At 26.3% G+C, this 24,351-nt stretch overlaps 2 protein-coding genes across 6 annotated transcripts; both read right to left on the bottom strand.

Annotated features, from left to right (window-relative positions):
• Window positions 1–31: 31 nt before the first annotated feature.
• LOC126900234 (uncharacterized) lies at window positions 32–2,287 on the bottom strand. The gene has a single exon (XM_050675837.1). The coding sequence runs from the start codon at window positions 2,285–2,287 to the stop codon at window positions 32–34; it is 2,256 nt and encodes a 751-aa protein (XP_050531794.1).
• A 5,906-nt stretch (window positions 2,288–8,193) lies between these two features.
• On the bottom strand, window positions 8,194–24,338 carry LOC126910389 (uncharacterized). 5 transcript variants are annotated; one of them, XM_050692929.1, is made up of 21 exons: window positions 24,224–24,338; window positions 22,505–22,834; window positions 22,152–22,389; window positions 21,684–21,915; window positions 21,332–21,511; window positions 20,905–21,063; window positions 20,739–20,847; window positions 19,839–20,085; window positions 19,301–19,427; window positions 18,826–19,010; window positions 18,602–18,720; window positions 17,585–17,762; window positions 17,354–17,425; window positions 16,051–16,254; window positions 14,666–14,822; window positions 13,436–13,693; window positions 13,165–13,375; window positions 10,948–11,172; window positions 10,129–10,324; window positions 9,720–10,064; window positions 8,194–9,016 (listed from the first exon to the last, which is right to left on the bottom strand). In XM_050692929.1, exons 1-21 carry the CDS (start codon window positions 24,269–24,271, stop codon window positions 8,373–8,375), a joined length of 4,464 nt encoding a protein of 1,487 aa, XP_050548886.1. In that variant the 5' UTR covers window positions 24,272–24,338; the 3' UTR covers window positions 8,194–8,372. The 5 variants fall into 5 exon arrangements, 4 of the variants coding, with proteins under 4 accessions (XP_050548886.1, XP_050548888.1, XP_050548887.1 ...); XM_050692931.1 differs by lacking the exon at window positions 24,224–24,338 and adding an exon at window positions 23,939–24,038 and having other exon boundaries at window positions 8,195–9,016; XM_050692930.1 differs by lacking the exon at window positions 24,224–24,338 and adding an exon at window positions 23,786–23,930 and having other exon boundaries at window positions 8,195–9,016.
• Window positions 24,339–24,351: the final 13 nt, after the last annotated feature.

The raw sequence follows: 24,351 nt of genomic DNA, 5'->3' as shown, positions 1-24,351 counted from the left end.
TCCAGCCAATCCATTAACAGGAGCTGTCCACTTAGCCACATGCAGACCTAACCGCTTGGCACATNCCGTCCAGTCCGGGTTTGACAACCGCGTGATGTGGTATATAGTAGTCACCAACTTTAGAAGTCTCATGCATGTGACCAAGCGATTCATACTCACGCATAAAGGACCGATAAGCTTCAGCTAACGTTTCATTTGAACACAAACGTTTCTCTAAATTTTCAAAACGTTTCAATGCCATCTTGCGAGAACCTTTCAACAGAGACTTGGAATTAGAATGACGAAAAGGCAAAGGAACACAATAACGCCCACAATCGTCAATGTTCATATTTTTCTGAATAATGGCCTCACAGTTATCGTCTTCAGTCACAGGAGGACCACAGGTTTCAGGTTCTTCAACCTCCCAAAATCGAGAGACCAATTCTTCCAATGACACTGACAAAGAAGCCACACAAACTTGCGGTGCATTCAAATTACTTGCTACACCAACAGAGCCAATTATCACCCATCCAAAAATGGAACTAAAAGCTGCAGGTAAAGAAATGCCCAAAGATACTTGCTTACCATCCATGACAAGCGGATACACATCAGCACCTAATAAAACATCTATACTGGAACTAACATCAAAAGTTGGATCAGCTAAGACAAGATGTTCAACACGTTTCTTCATATCAACAGGTATGGGACGTCTAGGAATATCACAGGTAATAGATGGTAAAATCCAGGCTTGCACTGAAATAGATGGATCATCTGAGTGCCTAGGAGTGACATCACACTTCAAAATACCTTGTACTTGTGGAACCGATACTCCAGCCAATCCATTAACAGGAGCTGTCCACTTAGCCACATGCAGACCTAACCGCTTGGCACATGCTGCTGTCATAGCGCTTATTTGTGACGCTGAATCAATAAGGATGCGAACTTGATGTGCTATACCATACTGATCACGTATGTGACCTAAAGCCGTTCCTAATAATACTTCATGTGTGTTAATTATTGATGACACTGTAGATAAAGCTACAGGCATGTCTTCCCTTTCAGTCTCTTTACTGAAATGCAATAAAGTGTGATGTTTCTGACCACATTGAGCACACCGGTCAGTACTTAGACAACGATCAGTCCAATGATTAATGCCCAGACAATTAAAACACAATTTCTTTTTCCGAACAATAGTCTGACGGTCCTTTAAAGACGTGGATGGAAGCCGAGAACAAGAAGAACTAATATGCGATCCAGAGCAGACAGAACATACTGATTTATGCACTGCGTTGGATTTAGCAGCTACAAACGACACACGCCCAACATATTCTTTCTTTGGCTTAGAAAATTGTTTACGCTGGTCAACTTTAGCTCCTACGATATCGTATCGCCCACCTGCATTTTCTAGTACACGTATTCTTTCTCGTATGAACATAAACAGACTCTCTACATCAGGGAAGTTTTCAATATTGGTTGCCTCAAAAAGTTTTCTACTACTAAGAGGTAGACACCTCACAGCTAATGTGAATAAAATAAATTCACCAACATCAGGAATAGACAATGATCTTAATAAAGAAATATTGTCTTCAAACAATTCAACATAATCATTCAACGATGAAACATTCTCTTGAGCCAACGGAGATGCACTTATTAATTTCTCCACCAATAAATTAGCTAATTGACGTGGCTTATTATATTTTGCCTCAAGTGCATTCCAAGCTAGTTTGTAGCAGTCCGGTGACATGTGAAAGCCCTTAATAACATTTAACGCTTCACCACTAACACAACCACATAAATAATAATATTTTTCATCATTGGACAAACTAGTATTGTTGTATATTTGGGTAAGAAATCGGCCACTAAAGGAAGGCCAATCGATGAACTTACCCGAAAACATGGGAAGTGGAATTTTTGGAAGTTTGTTATTCTTGAAAGATTGGCCAGGGAATAAAGTCACCATTAAATCACCATCATCAATGTTTCCATTAATAGCATTACCATTACTCTCATTAAACTTCGCCATTAAAGCAGATATCTCACTCACCATATCAAATACTTCACTTTCCAATTCAGTTGGAAAATTACTACTCTCATTTAAAATAACTAGAGCATCTAATACTAAATCATTTTGTGCTTGAAAGGCCTTCCACAAATCATCAACACCATGAGTCATAGCCACAAATTTGGTCACCAAGTTAGGCTGTGATACCGCACTAACTCCTACCTCCAAGATTGACCTTATGCCTTTAATAGCCACAGTTCGCTTTAGGGTAGCTCTATCCCTAGCTTGCAAATTAGGGTCAACCATAATAATAAATTTAATTTAATAATGCCCAAATTAAAACAGACTAAAATATTTATAATTAAAAAAATTTTAAATTGCTCAAAAGAATGAGAGAAAAATCAAATCCAGGAGACCATAAATAATTACAAAAAAACAATTTATTGTATCATAGTTTTCAAACCCAGAATAAATAAAATAAAAATACCTTATATTAATAATCAATATTGTTCCTCGGTCCACTCGACCAGTAACGCCGCCCGCAGTCAACCACACGCTCTGCTACCAAAATGAAAGGGCTACTGGGCTCACAAGGCCTTAACTGGTAAAAGAACAGAAACAATTTTTCCTATAATGACAGATGAATATTAATAAAAAAATATATTATAACATTAAACTATACATAATCTTAACAGTTAATAAACATTTAACAACATTTATATTTAATTTCTCAAGGAATATATTAAATGACTTAAATCTCAATTCACCAAAATTATAAATGTATATAAATATAGATATAGATATAATATATTATTATAACTTGCCAATAGAAAAGAACAAGTTATTTACATCAATAAGTGGCTGAGGAACACATTTATGGTTTGACTTCTTTTATTTAATTTAGCAATTTTTACTTGAGATGATGTTGCTGTGAGGCACACGCATTCCGACATAAATGAGCAACCACAATTGACCGAGAACAAAATCCACACAACGGGATTATTCAGAAGAACATATTTCTTCTAGACACATGTATCTGAGTAGCCCACAATTGGCTTAGACCAAAAAAAAATCCACATAAAAGGATTATTCAGAAGAACATATTTCTTCTAGACACATGTAGATTCATAACCATAAAAAAAAAAAAAAAGGTATCAGTCTTTTTATCACAAAAGGACAACATGAAAAATGTGATAGCCTTCCACAGTGTCGCCCTATTCTGCGGCGCGAACACATATTGACCATGTACTGATCAACAACAGGTTGAAAAATGGTATAACTAATGTAAGAACAATACGAGGAGTCGACGCAGACTCTGATTATCTTCTGTGAGGTATTAGGATAAGAGTTAAATTCAAGGAGCAATGAAGGCGCAAGTTAAATGGTATAGATAGATACAATACTGAGATATCAGAAGACATAAATATACATAAGAATTACATCAGCAAAATCAGCGAAAATCTTAAAGAACAACAAATAATTAACACGATGTGAATAATGTATGGAGATGCTGTACAACAAACTGCATAAATAACTATAGGATAAAGAAAAAAAGAAAGAAACCCTTGTTTAACAAAATTTGTGAAGACCCAATACAGAGGAGGATTTCCCGGGAAGAATGGCAAGAATACAGGTACTAATAATGATGAGAGTGCTACAGAATTTAGTAGGCGGAGGAAAGAAGTTCACAATATAATTAGGTGTGAAAAAAAAAAGTATATCCAAAATATTATGAAGGACGTAGAACAGGACTAAAGGTTAAACAGGGCACGAGATATATATAAGAGATTAAATGTTTTAAAAGGAGATATTAGAAAAAAAAACAGTTTCTTAAGGATGATGATGGAATATTAATAACTTCAAAGAAGGAAATAACTGAAAAATGGACAAATTATTTTAACAAACTGTTAAACTGTGAGGAACCAACCGAGAAATTTCCTTTTAATATCTATAACATAGATACACAAGAATGCCCACGCCCTTCATCGGAGGAAATAAAAGTACAAGTACAAAGACTAAAAATTTATAAATCCCGGGAGAGGATTGTGTGCAAGCGGAACTTTTAAAAAAGGGAGGAGAAGAGGCTATACGATGGATCTGGCAAGTGATTAACAGAATTTGGACAATAGAGAAACTTCCAAATGATTGGAAAGTGGCGGTGGTATGGCCAACCCACATAAAAGGTGATAAGCAAGATTACTCAACTTACGTGGAATATCCTTGTTAAATGTGGCGTATAACATATTATCGAATTGTGTTTTAGACAGAATTAAAGAAAAAGCAAATCAAATAATAGGCTACTACCAAGGAGCTGGTAAATCTACGACAGACCAGATGTTCATAATTAGACAATTATATCAAAAAACATGGGAGTTTGATAATGAAATGCATACACTTTTCGTAAAATTTAAAAAAGCGTATGACAGTATTCACAGAGAAAGTCCACTGAATATTATGAAAGAATTTCATTTTCCAAAAAAAAATGAGTATAAGATTTTGAGTAGACGAGGACTACCGTTCTGTCAGTCCATAAAAATAGATCACTATGAATTTAAAAGGATAGAACAGTTCAAATATCTCGGTACTATCTTAACTGAAAAAAATAATGTAGCAAACGAGGTAGCAGCAAGAATTCATTCTGAGAATTACTATGGACTTTCTAAAATACTAATTTCACGAACAATATCGCGAAGAATGAAAGAACAATTATATATGTCCCTGATACGACCAGTTAAACTGTATGGATCAGAAACATGGCCACTTAGGAAATTGAACGAAAACAGATTCATTGACTTTGAAAAAAAATTGTGTTGCGAATAATTTATGGCCCAGTCAAGGACGAAATAACCGGGGAGTGGAAACGAAGAAAGAATATAGAGCTGTAAACATTATATAGTGGTTCGGATATATTAAAGGTTATCAGAAGAAGACTACGGTGGGCTTGCCATGCTTAGAGTAACGAAAATTCGCTACTACGTGCAGTAATTGAACGTAATCACTGCAGGTAAAAGACCTTTGGGAAGACCAAGGATACGCTGGGAAGATGCTTTAAAAAAAATGTTGAAGAGATGGGAGGTGGTTCCAATTGGAGAAATCTAGCATTTGACAGAGTAGGATTGAAGTTTGGTTGGGAGACGGGATAGTCTTTGGGAAAACCCAAAAAAGAAGAAGAAAGAATAAAAAGTTGTACTACCTAGTTTAAAGACAATTAACCATATTGCACTGTTAAAAATCTCAAAATTAAAATTTTTTTTGGTGATTAAAAAGATTAAAATACCACTTTTAATAATATAATTCAAGCTTACAGATTTATTGAGGAAGCTAAATAAATAAAAAATCACAATTTACACGTTATAATAAATATTTTTCATGATTTATCTCATTATACACTATGTAATTTTAAGCTATATGATCATGATACACATACCTTCTTTGAACAGTAGATAATTGAAATATTTTTTATAAAAATTTGACTAATCTCCATTTTCACGTAAAACCGTGGAATATAAAGACTACAGGAAACTATTCATAAGTATATAAAAATAAAAAGAATGACAAATTAAATACTAAATGGTCAATGGTTACACAATACTTGAAATCCGCGGGTACCATTTTGTTGATCTCACGATAAAAATAAAATTCGATGGCATAAAGAATAACATAAAGGGGAAATTTATCAAAATTCATCAAATATATATAATTTAGATTCTTTTAACAAATTGCTCGATGTTGGTCTATAAAAATCTATGTAAGAGAGTAGAAAAAAAGAAATAAATAAACAAAAAATTATCCAGCACAGTGGGGTCGTGGCATAGTTGGGTCCAGTATAGATGATATCTGACAGTGATTAAAATCACTATCATAAAAAACGCTTCGATGCAAATCTATAGATAGTGTTTAATTTAAAAAAAAAAAAATTGTTAAAATAGCATATTTTTGAATACAGTAGCCATTTGCGCATAGAAGATAGGTCGTTGGGACAAATTTTTTTTTTATTTTATAGTACATAAAATAAGCTTTAATTTGATATATGTTTAAAGGACGCAGTATTTCTGGAACATTTTCAAAAATTAAGTTGAAAAAGTTATTTTTTGTAAAAAAGTTACTATTTTAAATCCCCTCAGTGAGCAGAATAAGTGTTAGATTTTCAAAAAAAATTATATCAAATGAAAGGGAAATATCTAAGGTTTCAACACAAAAAAATATTATTTTTATTTGTTCATTTTTGAAAAAGTTATGGCAGTTTTAAGTACAAAAAATATCCCGATAAAAGGTGATTTTTATCGCACACATTACATTTTTTTTTAATTTTCGACAGCCATTTGCACATAGAATATAAGGAGTCGAGACAAATTTTTTTTTTTCATTTGATAGTATATAACATAACCTTTGATTTGATATATGTTTAAAGGACGCAGTATTCCCAGAACATTCTCAAAAGTTCAGTTAAAAAAGATCTATGTTTTTTACAATATTTAAAGTTTTGAACGCCCCCTATATAAGGGGAATTTGTCCAATTTTAATAGAAAGTATATCAAACGAAAGATGTACTTATAATGTATTTAGAAAATAAAAATGTGTGCTGATATACACATTTTTCAAAAAGTTATAGCATTTTTAAGTTGAAAATTTAAAATCCAAAATCGAAAATTTTAACAAAAAATAGTGTTTTTTTAACTACGGCAGCCATTTAAATGTAGAAGATAAAGTGTCGGTACAAATTTTTTTTTTTCATTTTATAGCACATAAAATAAGCTTTAATTTGATATATGTTTGAAGGACGCAGTATTTCCGGAACATTTTCAAAAATTAAGTTGAGAAAGTTAATTTTTGTAAAAAGTTGCTATTTTAAATTCCCCCCAATGAGCAGGTTAAGTGATAGATTTTCAAAAAAATAATATCAAATGAAAGGTAAATATCTAAGGTTTTAGTATAAAAAAAAATTATGTTGATTTGTTGATTTTTTAAAAAGTTATGGCACTTTTAAGTACAAAAAATATCCCGATAAAAGGTGATTTTTATCGCACACATTACATTTTTTTTTTAATTTTCGACAGCCATTTGGAAGTTTTAAGAAAAAAAAGTGAAAAAAATGACAAAATTTACCGATTTTTAAAATTGTAATTTTATTGGATATTTCCCCCATTTTCGGGGAACGAGGGAATTTTTTTCAATTTTTAAGGGTAATGTCTCCAACTAGATACGATTTGTGATCTTTTGACGTAATTTTGAAAGAAATCGGTCCAGTGAGAGCTGAGAAAAAGTGGCAACAGACATAAAAAAAAACGCATCATAGTAAAATTAATACCTTCTCAGCTTCGCATCGAAGCTAAAATACACTATAAAATATCTTATCAGTTACACATCAATTAAAGTTCTTCTTCATAAATGCATAATTTTAATCATTTCTTAGTCTCTATCCTAGGTGTTAAGGGTCGGTTCTATATTACAATCAATATTTATACGAATAAAAATTGACAAAATTTTTACACTGACTGACGTACCTCATTATGGCTGAGGTAGCCAGTAAGGGACAAGATGTGTCACTGTTAAAGCTTCCATAAGGTCACCAACCTTATAGAAGGGTCACCTATCCAGAAACTAACAGTAAATAGCACATCTGAACATCGGCGCTAACACGATGACTGAATTTACCACTGAGTCACATTGTGTTCCAAATGTATTATATTAATAATCAATAATTAATTACTAAAAAAGATTGGTTTCAGGTAAGATGTCATATTGTTTTATAGTATAACCCATCATATAGAAACCACATAAGTCACTACTTTTTTTTTTATAATTTATTGATAATATATATTAGATGAATTTAATTATAATGTCATATTGGTTAAATTTACCAGTATATTTAATTAATGATTGATGTAATTACATCTACAGTGTAACAATTAAATTGTATAGACATATTTTAAAATGTTGGTTACAATAGTTTAGAATAATTCTAAAAACTACATAAGTCACTTATTAATTTTAATTTTATGATTTGTATTATTTCTGAAAGTTAAAATTAAAATAGATAGAACATGAAAAAATATATAGAATAGTAATTATTATTTTATTTTAAAATTATTTATACAATATAATGGTGCAAGTGATAACAATTATTTATCATATTTAATATTTTTTATTTAAATATCATAATACACTTTTAAACAAAATTTTCTTTTAAATATTACATATATGATTAAGTACATTAAAATTTAATTAAGTCAGTCTTAAATAATTTTAGAAATTAACTTACTATAGTACTTACAATACTATAACTTTATTAAACCAAAATAAAATATTTTCTTTTAAATAATTATCTCAATTAATTCTTATATCAGATAACACATTAAAACTGAATAACACATTTATATTTTAGTTAAAATCAAATGTCTAAATAACTATCATCTATCGTTAATAAATACATATGATCATAGTAGATACTACATATTGTTTTCTCTAGTTTCTTTAAAAATACAATAGAATCAGGAGCATTAACACGTTTAGCAACAAATTCAGATACTACATTTTCAAGTTTTTTTTTCTTAGATGCCTGTATTTCTAAATGAGCCACATGTTGAATAGAAGGTTTATTAAGCAAACCATTGAATTTATGAATAATTAAAACAATATTTTGGAAAAATTTAATTAAATTCACAGAATTTAAATTATTCTCTTTTGTCAATAAATTGAATAAGTCATTGAAACTATGACTAGATATTTGTTCCAAATACAATTGTTCAGATAAAGAACTGTAATTGTTTATGGATTTTTTATTATTACTTAAATTACAACTATCTTCAGTATTTATTAATTTTCCCGCGTCAAATTTATGTTCAACATGTTTCATTATTACACTTTTATTATTATTATTTTCTTTTGATACTAAATCATTATTAACATCAGTAATATTATTTTCATGACTGTTAACATCATTATTAAATTTTAAATAGGTATTTCCTGATTTTTTATCTTTTTCTTCAGTTGGTAATAATTTTTTAGAATCCAATAAATCGTTTACTATATTACCTAGAAAGTATTCAAAAAAATATTAACACAATTATTTTTCATAAAATTGTTCAATAATATAATCAAAATTTTTTAGTAAAATGTAATTTACATAGTTTCCAATTCATAAGTACATAAAACTTTCAAAATTTTAATTATGAATGAAACTGCTTTTATTTTACAAAACAATGTGAATTTATATTATTTATCTTTCAAAAAAAATGGAAATCCTGTGATCTTAGTAAATAAAATACTTGTTATAATTCTAAAAAATCTAAATTTAAAGGCTCCCTAGTATTAAAAAAGCAATGTATCACGAGATGAAACCTTTTTTCATTTTTATTATTACAGTGCTGATGGACATAAAACCACTAATGTGTTATTTAATACTATATTAAAATTTTCCTTAACAAATGTTTTCATAGATGTATACTTTTTTTTATGATTTTTTAAATTAAATGTTTCATTAAAAATTTCAATCCTAGATAATTTGATTAAAATAAAAATATTTTTAATTAAATGTATTAATATAACTATTTTTGTACAATGAACAATTTATAGTAAGATATAGTATAAGTATATACTATAGATAAGATATAGTTTTTATTAGATTAATCGATTAATATAACTTAGTTTTAGAATAAATATCTAATTAGTAAGATAGATTTTTAATTTTTTATAAAATAAATAAATACAATGAAAACATTCAAATTAATTTCCTTACGAATATCTACTAAAGCTGAACTTCCAGACAATAAACAATCAATACGTTCAATTTCATATTTGGCTTCAAAAAAAGCTATTGTTTCATGATCCAAAACATCATAAAAATATTTGTCTGAAAGATTCTGAAATAGCCTTATTAACTTAAACATTTCATTTAAATGTTTTAATTGGTTTATTCTTGACTCTTCATCATTATTACTCATTGTTAGGTGAATTTTTTTAGCTAAACTCGTGTACAATGGATTCAACCAAGAAAAACATGCAAAACACAAGTATGATCTTATAGTTTTTAGAAGATTATCATCTTTTACAAATATTTCAAAATTTTCTTCAGATAATGGACCTTTAGATGAAAATAAAATAAATTAGGAAAATATACTATAACAATTTTATATGAATTGTATTACCTTTTGGGAAAAACCATATTATTAATTTGGTAAGTGGCTTATTGAATTTTGAAACTGAATCTGGGCACATTAACTCATAATCATAAGCAGCTGCTAGACATTTAATTAAACGTTGTTGACAATCAATGGTAAGCTTACCAGTGTTTTTATATTGCAATGCTATTAAACAAAATTGGCTTGCTATAAATACAGTCATCTAAAAAAACTTAATTATTAGTATATAATTAAGTATTGGTTTTTGTATACTTAATAAATGTCAAATGTGATTAAAGATCACACTTGACTAATTTTGAATTTTCACATTTATAAAATGTTTAGAAAATACACAAAGGAAATAAATAAAAAAATAGGAAAAATTGTTTTAAAAATTTTACAGTTATGTGAAGTGTAAAATACTTTACTTAACAGTTATAAAATACATTATTATTATTGGCAGTTATAGAATTATTTTGAAAAAAATGTTTTATTGAAACTTTTTTTACATAGTTAAAAATCTTATAAGAGTTTATTATGTTGTGAATTAGATTATTATTTTTTTGTTTCTATATTTCAAATTATAATAAAAAATAAAAAATTATGAATTTTTGTTAATTAACTAACAGTTTTATAACTTATTTGAAAGCAACAAATAGGTCAAAAAAAAGATTAATGACTGTTTAAGTCTTTCAAACATTGAGGAAAATACATTGTTCTAATTAAAATTATTTTAAGTAATATTTTTACACACTTTCCATTTGTTTTACAAATTTATAGCAATGAGTTGCTCTATATCAAATTTCCCATGATTTAATAATTGGATATTAAAAATTATTAATTTACTTTGGGCATAATGAGGTTAGTGTCTGATATAAATTCTGGCTCAATAATTTTAACTAAGTTATCATAATATTCTGGTTTCCAAGTCACTTTTGTTATTATGTGATCCAATATAGTCACATTATTTTTATTATTAACATCAAAGAGCCAATCTTTAAAGATATCTAAGGTTACTTTTTCATCAAATTCAAACATTGATTCATGAACTCCAATCCACATTTCCAGGTACTGAAATAATTAATATTTATTAAATAAAATTTAATAAATGTTAATTTTTATAATTCAAAATTAGTGAAAATATATTGGCATAGATAAAACTATACAACATTAGTCATACTATATTTTAAAAATAATATTTCTTTTCAAATTATTATTTAATTGAAATTGTTTTTAGTTCTAAAAAAAATAACCCAGCATAGTGGTGTCGCGCCACAGTGGGGGCGTGGCATAGTTACGTCCAGTATAGATGATATCTGACAGTAATTAAAATAACTATAGCATTGATAATAGAATATTTTTTTAAAAAAAATTCCTCGGTCTCATCCTTCAAATTTACACCAATCATACAAGTTTAACCCTTGTAAATTTAATGGGATACTATTTTAAAATAAATTTAATTTTTGAAATAGGCTTATTAAAAAGAAAGTAAATTTTTACATATTTAGTAGTTCATAATAACTTTTAATATAGTAATATAAACAAAAAAGTTGTGGAGTATAAGGGCATTAAGATAATCCTTATTTTTTGGCTTTGGAAATTCTTTGGTCTCACCCTCCAAATTTGTGTAAATACATGTAAAAATGAAACAAAAAATGTTCACACCAATTTACTTTTTTTACTCAATATTTTGAGTAATTGTTTACTCAAGGTTGAAAATTGTCAATAAGGGTAGTTTTTTAGTTTAATATAAATTAATAATAATTATTAATATAAATTATAGATAATGATGTTTTCCATACATTTGGGCTTACACATTTTTTTAAGCCCATTATTTTTGCAGCAAAACTTCAAAATACATATAGATATAATTTCATTATATCCAACGAACACTAGAGATACAAATATATATTTTATACAAAAATTGTTTATTATTTAATTTTGTAAAAAAGTTGATATTGTAAATATTGTGAAGAACTTAGTACCCCCACCAAAAATAGATAAAAATACAGTTCAATTTTTTTTAATTTCCCTAGTTCCCTGTAAATGGAGGAAATGCTCAAAAAATTATAATTTTTAATATTAATAAATTTTGAAAATATTTTTCTTAAAACTGCCATATCTTGTTCAAAAATAAAAATAAATTTTTTCAAAACCTATCCCCTTACAAGCTCACAAAGGGGGATTCAAATATCAAAATTTTAAAAAATTCAATTTTTTCAACTTAACTTTTGAAAATGTTTTGGAAATACTACGTCTTTTAAACATATTTTAAATCAAAACTTATGTTAAATACTATAAATTCAAAAAAAAAAAATTTGTTCCCACGAATTATCTTCTATGTGCAATTGACTGCAAAATTTAAAAATACGATTTTTTTGTGTTAAAATTATCAATTTCATATTTTCAACTTTAAATTGCTATAACTTTTAGAAAAATGTATGGATTTGCATCGAATTGTCCCAACTATGCCACATCTACACTGTGCTAGTTTTTATTGATTAAATTGAGATTATAGTTATACATTGCCCAATTTTTTTATTATTTAGTAATAAGGATTTATTTAAGTACAGGAAAAATTGGAAATTAAAGGCTATATTAAGACTAATTAAAAATAAATTGATAGTAAGTGGAAATTATCATTTTTTTTATTATTTAATTAAAAAAATATCCTTTATTCTCATTTTTATTTAAATTTAATTTATCTCAAACTAAATAAATTTTTATTGAATACAACACTTTAGCCATCCAAATATAGATCAAATTTACTGTATTATACATAATTTTAAGACTAAAAAAAAATTTCATTGTAAGCATAATTTATTTTTTATATGACAGTAAAAATTTTGTAGTGGATACTAAGTTCCTCACAGTGTCTTCTGTGCTTATTTTTTTTATAAAATGAAATAATAAACAATTTTTGTATAAATATATATTTGTACCTGTTAGCTTTTGTTGGATATAATATTATACCCTTTTATTTGATTACCACTGATGAAAGCTTACAATAAAAGCATTCTCTTAACTTAGAAATAAAATAATAAGTAATAAATTGAAACCAACATTAAGTTTAGGATGTTCATTCAAGAAAGCTCTAGCTTCATTCCACTTATGATGTTTAAAGTATTCCATTTTTAATATATTTACAACCAAAGATAATTCTATTTCTTCATCAACACAACAAGCTAATTTTGCTGCCAATGATAATTCTTTAATTTGTTTTATTTTAGTTAAACATGAGATAGCATTGCGAGGATCACCTATACTTAAGTAACTAAAATAACATAAGTTAAAACCAAGATAATTGAATAATTTTAAACAAAATTATACAAACCAATGAGCTGCTTCTTTAGGATGTCCATGACAAACATTATATTCTGCCCATTTTTTAGTAATTTCTAAAATTAATTCATCATCTTGATTTTCTTGACACCGAGCCACTGATAATGCTTCTTTAAATAAATTATTTTTTAGCAACATTAAAGCAGCATCTTTGTATTTTTTTATGGAAACCAAAAAAGTTGAACTTTTAGAGACATCACCTTCATCTTCTAATTGTACTGCATATGCTTCACACATTTTAACCCATAATCTAAGTAATGTTTATTAATTAGGATTTTAGAGACATGGGGAAATTACTCGCTCTAGAACAAAAAAAGTTTCTGGCGTACTATGATAAATTTTCATGGAGTTTGGTATATTGGAACTGATCCAAACAAATTTTATAAATACATATAGTACCAAATTATTAAAAAATGTCGTGGTGCATGTTGTTTGCTAACGATATAGTGTTAATAAGAGAAAATAGGCAGGAAAATAATCGGTTTAAGAATAAGTAGAAGTAAGACAGAGTATATAGAGTACGAGTTTGACAAAGGAGAATACGGATTGTGAAATAAGGAGATCAGTGATAATAGGTGAGGCTTTGATTGGAGAGATGGAACTCTTGGGTATGAGTAGAAATGCACTAAGGTTCTGCTTTAAGCCCTTACTTATATTCTATAGTGATGGCTGAAATTACTAGAGAAATACAAGGAGAGGTGCCATGATGCATATTGTTTGCTGACGATATAGTTTTAATAAGAGAAAATAGGGAGGAAAATAATCGGTTTAAAAAACCGGTTTAAGAATAAGTAGAAGTAAGACAGAGTATATAGAGTACGAGTTTAACAAAGGAGAACACAAAGACAGTGACAATAGGCGAAGACGTGATTGGAGAGGTGGAGAGTTTTAAGTATTTAGGGTCAGTTGTACAAAAGAGTGGTGGTATTGACGAGGATGTAAGACACAGAATTAAGTGCGGGTGGTTGAAGTGGAGAGAAGCGTCTGGTGTCCTATGCGATAAAAGAATTCCAATGAGGCAGAAAGGTAAATTCTACAAGACTGTAGTGAGACCAGCTATGATCTATGGTTAGATTGTTGGGCAGTTGATAAGACAGTAGAGCAGAGAATGAATGTATACTGTCTATTATTTAAATATATTTAGTATAGCTTGCCTTTTTTTTGGGAGGGGGGAGGAATTTTAGTTATCCTAATTATAATTTTTTATAATATTTTTACTCACTCAAAACTAATACTCGGAGCAACAGATACCATCCAATCATTAACAGTCTTTGTCTCTATAGCTTCTTTAAAATAAGCTTCTAAGTTATTACCCCATATATTGATGTTATTTATATAAGGAATAATATTAGAAGAACTCTTTTTTTTTAATACTTTACCTATAAACAAAAAAATAAATAACTATAGCATATTATTATTAAATCCAAACATTAATCAAAGTATATTTATTTCCTATCAGTTATCATTAGTTAAAGTGAAAAATTGCAAAATTTTTATAAAATGTTTTGTTTTTGATTTTTAAAAATCAAGATATATTGGTAATTAAAATATCAAAGTCAAATTTTTGTCAATTACCACGAATCTAATATTTTTTTAATTTAGCTTATTGATTATACATGGATGAATAATTAGGTTAGCTTTAATATGAAAACCAGAAAGATCCAATATTATGACAGAGCATAATAACAATATGAGTATACAAACAATTGCTATGACGTCTCTACAAATATAACATTTTTGGTCTTCTCATTAAGTACAAATCCTAAGAAGTTGACCAATAGTTTAATAGAAATACTTTTTGAATAGATACTTAAAATAAATTTAAAAATTAAAAAAATCTATAAAATTTCTAATAGTAATAAAAATAACAATTTTTCTAAATTTTCTTTGCTAGTACAATCTCTAAAATTGGAGAACATATTTTGATATTTTAGAATTATATAAATTAGTAGGAATGCAGTGAAGACTTTTAAAACTTTACCTTTCATAGTTCATCCAAAACAGAGGTTCAAAGTTGGCACACATAATAAAAACTAAATTTTCACAATTGTCAAATAAATCTATTTTTTTTTTTAATTATTAAGTTACTTGTTTAAATTTTTAGCTCATCTATTATAAAAACATAAATTATTATTTTTCATTAGTAACTAGTTACTACAATAATAAAAAAATCTAGTTTTAATACTATAGTATCCAGAATGAATGAAATAGATTTATTTCATTTAAAATGTGACAGTATTAAAATCCGGTTTCTTTATTAGTCAAATTTTAAATAATATTTTTTTAAATTTTAGACTCAGTTTAAAGTTAAAAAATTAGGATAAATTTCTCATTGTGACAAACATTTCTTCTAAAAAATATTAAACTAAAAATAGATATTGTTTTATTACTTTGAATTATAAAACCTAAATTAGTAACTAAAACCTTAATAATAATTTCTAGCTAACTGTAATAATTACAATTCATACAAAAAATATTTTAAATTTACAGCATTTTGTTTTTTGTATTGATTTTTTTTTTTTATTACTAAAATTTTAATATATACAGGAGCTTTTAATCTTTTTTATATAAATTTAAAATGTAAAATACTTATGATTGAATACTTACTTTCCTCAACCATTAATTGTTTCATTTCTTCAGCTGAACCAAAAAATGATAAATAATTAATGTTTTCACAATTAATTTGATCATCAGGTTTCAGGTACATTTCAACAGCAGTTTCCAAGTATTTTCCAATAAAAAGATCATAACTGGAAAACGGAAATTGTTGTTTCTTATTTGTTGTATCTTTAGTAGATAAATCACTTGGCCCTATTTAAAATATTATTTATTTAGATTACATTTTCATATTGATGATTTAAGAATTAATATAGTTTTTTACATAGAAATTTTTAAATTTACAAATGATTGAAAAAAAAATTATTATTAGTATACACAGTACCACAGAAACATTTTTTTTCCTAGGAAATATCTCTAACATTGTCCATAACTAAAATCCTAATTAATATAAATTGGTTATGTTAGGAAAAACAAACTCAAATATCTATTTATCATTGATGTACTTTGAATGATTAAGCTTTATAAATATAAAGTTTTTAGCCCTAGTACGAGTTTATAGTTATCCTAGTCGGTAAAGATTATATATATATATATATATATAATCACACTATTCATGTCAAGATACAGAGTAAATAAACATTAATTGTTTAAATTGCTTTGTTGATGATATATCATATCATATCATGTTATTAAAACTAAAAAAAACTTACTTTTGAGATAATTAAGTTTAAAGATTCAATTTCCTTTTTATTTAAATTTTAAAATATTATATTTACACTAGTGCATCATGCACAATGTAATTTTTACTATAGGAAAATATCAACTACGAGTGCAAAAGATATATTTCAAAATTTGTGATATTTGACATTTTAGTTGTTTATAATGCAGTTAAATATATTTTATTATTCATTTTCTAATATGATAAAATTACGTAAAATTGTACTTTATCTTGATATAAATTCTAAAATCAAAGTAACACACAATATAACTACTTTCGAAAAATCAAAACTAAGAAGCTGTTCATTCCAAAACGGTTTTATTGAGATACAGCCTTCTTACACTAACAACACAATATGTTTAACTAACTGATATTTTTTGAGTTACTACACCAATATCTTGATAGTACAATATACACAGGTGTAGAGTGAACAATTTTTTTAGAAGGTTAAATTTCATTTTTCTTTGTCGATAGAAGAATTTCTACATAATAAAACATAATTTTGCTATATTTTTGGGGTCTAAATTGTAAACTGGAACCTAAGGCTTTCTAACCCCCCCCCACTCACTTATGACGATATATATAATTTATTAAATTTACCTTATGATAATTTACAAAGCCTTAGAAAATTACCTGTTGTATTTAATTTATCTACATCTTTTGTAACAATTTTTTCTTTTATTATGGTAGGAGTACTTTGATTTTCTGAAATAACAGTTAAATTTTTAGCACATAATAAACTACTTACAAAAAATAATAAAATTCAAAATTATACCAAAAAATTTGTATTAAAAATAATAAATTTCTTAAAATATATTTAAACTTAATGATAAAAGTTTATTTAATATGATTCATCATACATACTAGTTAATTCCACAGAGTCACTTTGTAAAGCTTTTGAAACACGCCAAGAATGTATTGAATGATCTGCAGATCCTGTGAAAACAATATCAGAATCTAATGGTGAAAACATACCACATAACACTGTACTTAAATGTCTAGAATAAACTCCTAATAATACACATTTTTGAACATCCCAAACCTAGAATTAATAATTTTAGTTATTAATTCGGAAATATATCTAAATTTACAATTATTTGTAAAACAAATAATAAATAATACAACTAAATAAGTTTTAAAAATATATGAATTCTTTAATATTGTATTTTTTACAAATTTTGTGGGGTGTATCTTTAACTAAATACAATTTCAGACTTTTGGAAATATATATTTACAAGATTGGTTCACTCACATGAAATTAAAAAATAACAATAATAAAATTATTACCTTCTCAGCTTCACATTGATGTTGAAGATTACAACAAATAATTTAATAATAAAATTATTTTTTCAGAATATTTTGATAACTACTAGGTGTAGTAATTAAGTAATGATTTAATTATATAACTGGTAAATAACATTGACCGATTACACTGCTAAGATTCAATTTTTTTATAGCCTATTCATACTACTAGAATCTTGTTAAATAAGAAAGAAAATATGATTTTAAAATATTGGAATTTTGACAGATGTAATATGACCTCTTGTAACTCACAGAAAAAATATTCTTATTTAATTACCAAACTTCATATAAAGAGGTATATAACACTTATCAATTAATTTAAGAACTTATTAATTGTAATATTAACATGATACAAAATACAACATTCAGATTTAGCTGTAAAAGGATATTCTATACATAACATATCAATTACATCATATCAATATTCATATTTAACATCCTCTCTTAAAGTTATTGTTTGTGTCAGACAGAATGGGAAACCTAAATAATTCAGTGTGATAGATTTAAACTCCGGTACATATACATTGAAGCACGATGCATCACTGAATGAGTTAGATAGTCCACCTTATTTATACATACTTTAGCTGTAAAATCATTAGAACAACTTAAGAGCATTAGATTACGATGAGGGCTCCAAGCAAGTTCATTGACCTTTTCTTTGTGACCATTAAATTCTGCAACTAATATTGGTGCATTATCTATAAATTAAAATTTTATATTTTATTACTAAAAAAAAATTAAAAGCTTAGTAATCAAAAATTAAAACAGAAAAATAACATATTTATACATATATTAAATTCTACCTTTATTTAATTTGTGCACTTTAATGCAATATGAGCTTGAAGCAAAGTAGTTTTTAAACTTTGATTCTTCACTGAAATCACAGGTTACATGAGTAGGGTGCCAAATAATACATTCAACTGATTGATCATGACTAAGTATCACATGTCTTAACTCTAAGGTATGACCATCTAATAAATAGATATTCCTAAAATGAAAATTAAATAAATAAATTTCATTTAATATACTTCGATACATTAGGTCAAGGTTCTATCTACAAGATGAAAAAAAAAAAATTCAAATAACTACTATAGAATTCTTAAGTATGTTAGAAACACAATTTAAGTTTCCTTTAGTACAATGAGTTCTTTTTTAAGACATAACTTAGATGATATTACCAATATACTTGGTTTTTCTACAATAGTTATTATATATGAATTTTATATGAAGCTGTACCATAAATATTTTAATTTAATTAAATTTATAAAACTTAAGTACCCATTAGAGTTTCCAATGGCAACTATATCATAATCTTGTTTCCAAGCCATTTCAATGCGCTTAACTGGTGTTATAAGTTCATCCTCAATGTTGTTAAATAATATGTATTCTTTGAGATTTCGTGGATCTAAATTGAAAATGTAATGTTATATATTCTAATTTATTAATAATGAGCGATTAAATATTGAACATCATTTAACATTTTTTAAAAATCAATTTGATTAAGTTCATGCAAAGAGGGCTGATAATGCTGTTTATGAATAAGTTTTATTGAAAAATTTTGAAACTTCTGAAATATGAAAATCTATTATTAACTTATTCAGATACTAAAAAACCTTTTTTACATACACTAATTCATTCATGTTTATAAATTATATCGGCTAAGACTAAAAAATCAATTTTAAAATTATCCTATGCCACAAAAAGATATCTACAATAAATCGCTTACACTATTCTAGACATTAATTGGTACACAATTATAAATGACAGAAACTTGGTCTACAGTAACAAATTATATTGTTATCAAATTTTTATTTACCTTTCCATAAACTCATCTCATTATAAATTAATATTTGACCATTACCAACAGCATATAATGAATATTTAGTCTCATTTGTAATTACATCAATAGGAGGTGGTGCCCAACATAAACGATAGATTGAATGAGCAAGAACAGTTTTTAATAAACTCATATTATTCCTTTTTTTAATAAGATTAAATATACCTATACGGCCATCACTAGTACCAAATGCTAACAAACCTTCATCTTGAGGATGAAATGCCAACTGAAAAAAATTATTGATGATAATTTTTTAATTTAGTTTAATATATAATTATAAATAAAAATAATAATTATAAAAATGCAATATTGATATCTACTTTGGTACTCATTTAATTTTATATGGATTAAATTAAATGGTAATATAACTAATGGTGCTTATATTAATTAGCTTACTAATTTATATTAAAATTTTTGAAAATGTTTATAAGGTTTTTTTTCTATGTTTAACATGATTTATAACATAATTTTTTATAAGTCTTAAGCTTAATGAAAAGTATAATATTAAAAAAATAAAAGTATATTTATAACACTAATATATATTAAAATATAAATTCTATTCAAATTCATTCATCTACTCCAAACATGTTTATAATATTTAAATTTTGTTCTTATATAATATATATTTTTATAGTAATTTTTCTACCATTAAAAAAACAATTCTTCAGAAATAAATAATAAAAATGAATTATTTATTTGGAGAAGTGTAATCTATATTATCAGAAAAAGTAATTTAATAATATGCATTTTATTATATCCTTAGATTAAGTTTTAATAAATTATTTAAAAGTTGAAGGATATAAATATTATGGAAGTCTGCATGTATCAACATAAATTTTATCCAAATAATTATCACATCATTTTTAAAATATTACTAACCGATAAGACTTTAGCATCAATAGAGTTACTCAATGTGATTAATTCTAATTGTCGCCTATTTGAAACATTCCAATAATAAATTCTTCCGTCACCAAGACCAAATGCAAAACTAAAAAATTATAGTTAGTTTCAGTATAGTTTAGGTTAATTAAAAACTTTATATTACTCAGCAGAGTTAACAGGTGATAAAGCAAAACAATATACAAAACCACCTAGTGTTGGAACTTCCAAAGGGAAGTCTTCATTATCAGAAGTGTCAAATAACGGAGTTCGAATTAGTTTTCTTCCCATACAAGATGACCATAAGAATGGTTTAGAAGCTTTACTAATAAAAAATATAACCATAAAGTTAATACATTTTATTTAAATTAATAAAAATTATGTAGTTAGTTTTATAGATACAAATATTAAAACAATTTTGGGGATGCTAAATATAATTTCTCCAAAATAAAAATTTATTTATATAAATATAATTTTTCAATATTTTTAGGATTGCTAAGCATCTTTAACACTCTTGGGTTTTTCGCCGATAGTTTTTTTTTTTAATTTAAATACTGTATTAAAAAACTAACTTAATATTTTTTAGTACTCACAGAGAACTGGCAATTGAAAAAATAACATCTTTATGAACATCACTAATTAATGATATATCCGGTGATGAAATTTTACTAAGCTGAAAATCAACTTTCAGAATTTCACCAAATGCAGATGTGACAATAATAGTGGTTGGCTTAATCCACTTAATGCAACTCCAAATTAAGTTTGTTTTATTCCTGTATGAAAAAAATCAGTGAAATATAAAAAAAAATTACATAGGATATTTGGAGAGTAAGATTATTAAGAGAGTATGATTCATTTTTGTCATTTCAGATATAATCATTTATGTAATGATATTTTCAATAAAAAATTAAATGGTCAGAATTCTGACCATGCTCTTAAAATTACTTAAAAATTGTTTTTCTTATAGGTCTCATTGGTAATGATATAGTAGCTTCACAAAACATATCAGTCCCTGCACGACAAATATATAACCCAGTTCTGTCACACGCAGTTGAAGCTAACAATAATGGTTGAGAAGACTGATCATTAGTAATAGTGTTGTATGGGACAGGACACCAAGTTAATGATACTACGTTTCTTTCATGATATCGTAATTTGTGTAGTACTCGACCATCACCTAATACATTATAGTATATAAGAACACTGTGCATATATTTAATAGTTTGTAGTAAATAAATTTTACATAAGTATTGTACTTGTATTATATTTGTAGCATACATAAATTTTCTTAAACTTAAAATAAATCTAAAACTAATTTTTTTTTCATTTTTGCATGTCAAACTTTTTGTTCAGAATAAAAAAACAAACACAAATTGAAAAAAAAAACTATTGTAGGAATAAATTTATACAAACCTGTGACATCATAAACAATGACACTACCATTCTTGCAACCAAGAGCTACTATATTTTTTTTGTGAGGACATGCAGCTAATGTTAAAGGAGATACTTTTAAATCCAATGTATAGTTCCTCATTATCATAGCTTGGATGTCCCATTTATGCAAAGTTCCTGCATCAGATATTGCTACAACAGTCAAACAATTGTACAGCCATGCCACATCCAATAATACTACATTCTTATTTTTTTTATTCTAAATAATATGAATGTTTTTGATTTATTTAATTTTTTTTTATTTATAAAATAATACTTAGATAATTTTAAGTAAATTATTATTAGTTTATAACAACATATAACAGTTTACTTACTCCAAAAGAATGAACATGCTCACAAATTTCATCTTTCACTTTCCAAATATATATATTTACTTCATCTATTGATGCTACATAATAAGCATCCGCATGAGTATCTGTTTCATGTGAAAAAGAAACTGCACCAATTCGACCACATGATACTTTGGCATTGAATCTAAGACGACTGTAGACTAAATCATAAATACTATTTCCATTTAATCCACTAACTAATACAACAATATTTCTTGATCCATAAGCCAGTAATGTACCGTATGTATTCAATGCCATAACATTTGACTTGTACCAGTTAGATGATTGAGTAATTTCAAAAGTATTCATGATTATCTAAAAGTAAAATGTTTATATGATTATTACAGAAAGATGTATTCAAAAATGAAATAAAAATTTCAAACTTATCAATCATATAATTTTAATAAATCACTAATACTTTTTTTCACTTACATGAAAATGAAGATAATTTAAGTAATTATAATACTTTTAGACAGTTCACCAGTTTTTGACAATAATTTTACTTGGTGCAACAACAACCAGTTAAGTCCAAATTTTTAATTTTTCAGGAACAGCAATTTTATCAAAATATTTTCATTAAAAACAATGGTAAAATTTTTTTCTAAATTAAATAACTCTACAAATAATAGGAATATAGAACTAATTTTTGTATTGAATAACATAAATAAATTTAGTTGTGTATTGAATACACAACTAAAAATCATATTTATTTAAAATTATTTTATAAAAAAAGTTGGACTTCACAAGTTGTTGCACCAAGCACTTAAAATTTTATGGATTATATATCACAGTGTCGTTTTTTAAACTATTAAATATTTAAGATTATCTATGATTAAACATGATTGCTATTGACTGGCACCATTATTTAATATTAAAATAAAACAAAATTTTATATTAATTTCAATAAAAATAGTAGTCTTTGCATTTTTTTAACAAAAAATATAAGACTACAATAATTTGTTAAATACTTCTAAAATATGTTTGTTAAATAATTAATATATTTTAATTAGAAGATACAATCATAATTATAAATTAAGAATTTAAATATTATGAAATTCACCCAAAAAATTAATTAAAATACTTAAGTTAAAATATTCACATAAGTAAAAAAACGTCTACAAAATTTTATGGAATTAAATATAAAAAGAAATACTTACTCCATATTAATATAATTTTTAAAAATAAAATAGTAATAGCATAAAGTATATTAAAATATAACATCAAAATTACAGACATTTATTATTAGGTTGGGTTTGTTTTACTTACAAAATACTTAATGTGTTATACTGTAAATAGTATTATTATATATAAATTTAAGAAAATAATTTAAATGTATAATTGATTAACTTGACACAATGTAAGAAATGAAACTAATGCAACATTTTTATTTCAAATTAATTCAATTATAAATAAAATTACCGTAATATTTTTTTAAAATATTGTTGTTTGAAAATAGTCACGTGTAGAACTACCTTATCAACGTATTTCACTATACAATATATTATGATATATAATGAAAATAAAGATAAGGCGGCATACTAGTTAACTTGTTTGATTTTATATCTTATGATATAAAAACAGCTGATATTCCAAAGATTCCATAAAATTATTCCAGGGTAATCAACTTTCTAGATATTTTCAGTTTGTAAATAGTAATTGAAATTTGTTAAGTATTCTTAAAGTGGTCACAATGTTTTAAATTACCTGTAAACGTTGTTGCGTTGTCATATCTGCTAGTTGCGCCTGGTTCATTTGTTTAGTGCGCCATCTTGTTCGCGTATGACGCCTGGGTTGACGACTGTAGACAGTTTAAGGGGCTGTACTATTAATAT

Source organism: Daktulosphaira vitifoliae, unplaced genomic scaffold, assembly GCF_025091365.1.
Source record: "Daktulosphaira vitifoliae isolate Bord-2020 unplaced genomic scaffold, ASM2509136v1 Scaffold_1, whole genome shotgun sequence".
Lineage (NCBI taxonomy): Eukaryota > Metazoa > Arthropoda > Insecta > Hemiptera > Phylloxeridae > Daktulosphaira > Daktulosphaira vitifoliae.
This window is presented reverse-complemented; position numbering and strand designations above follow the sequence as displayed.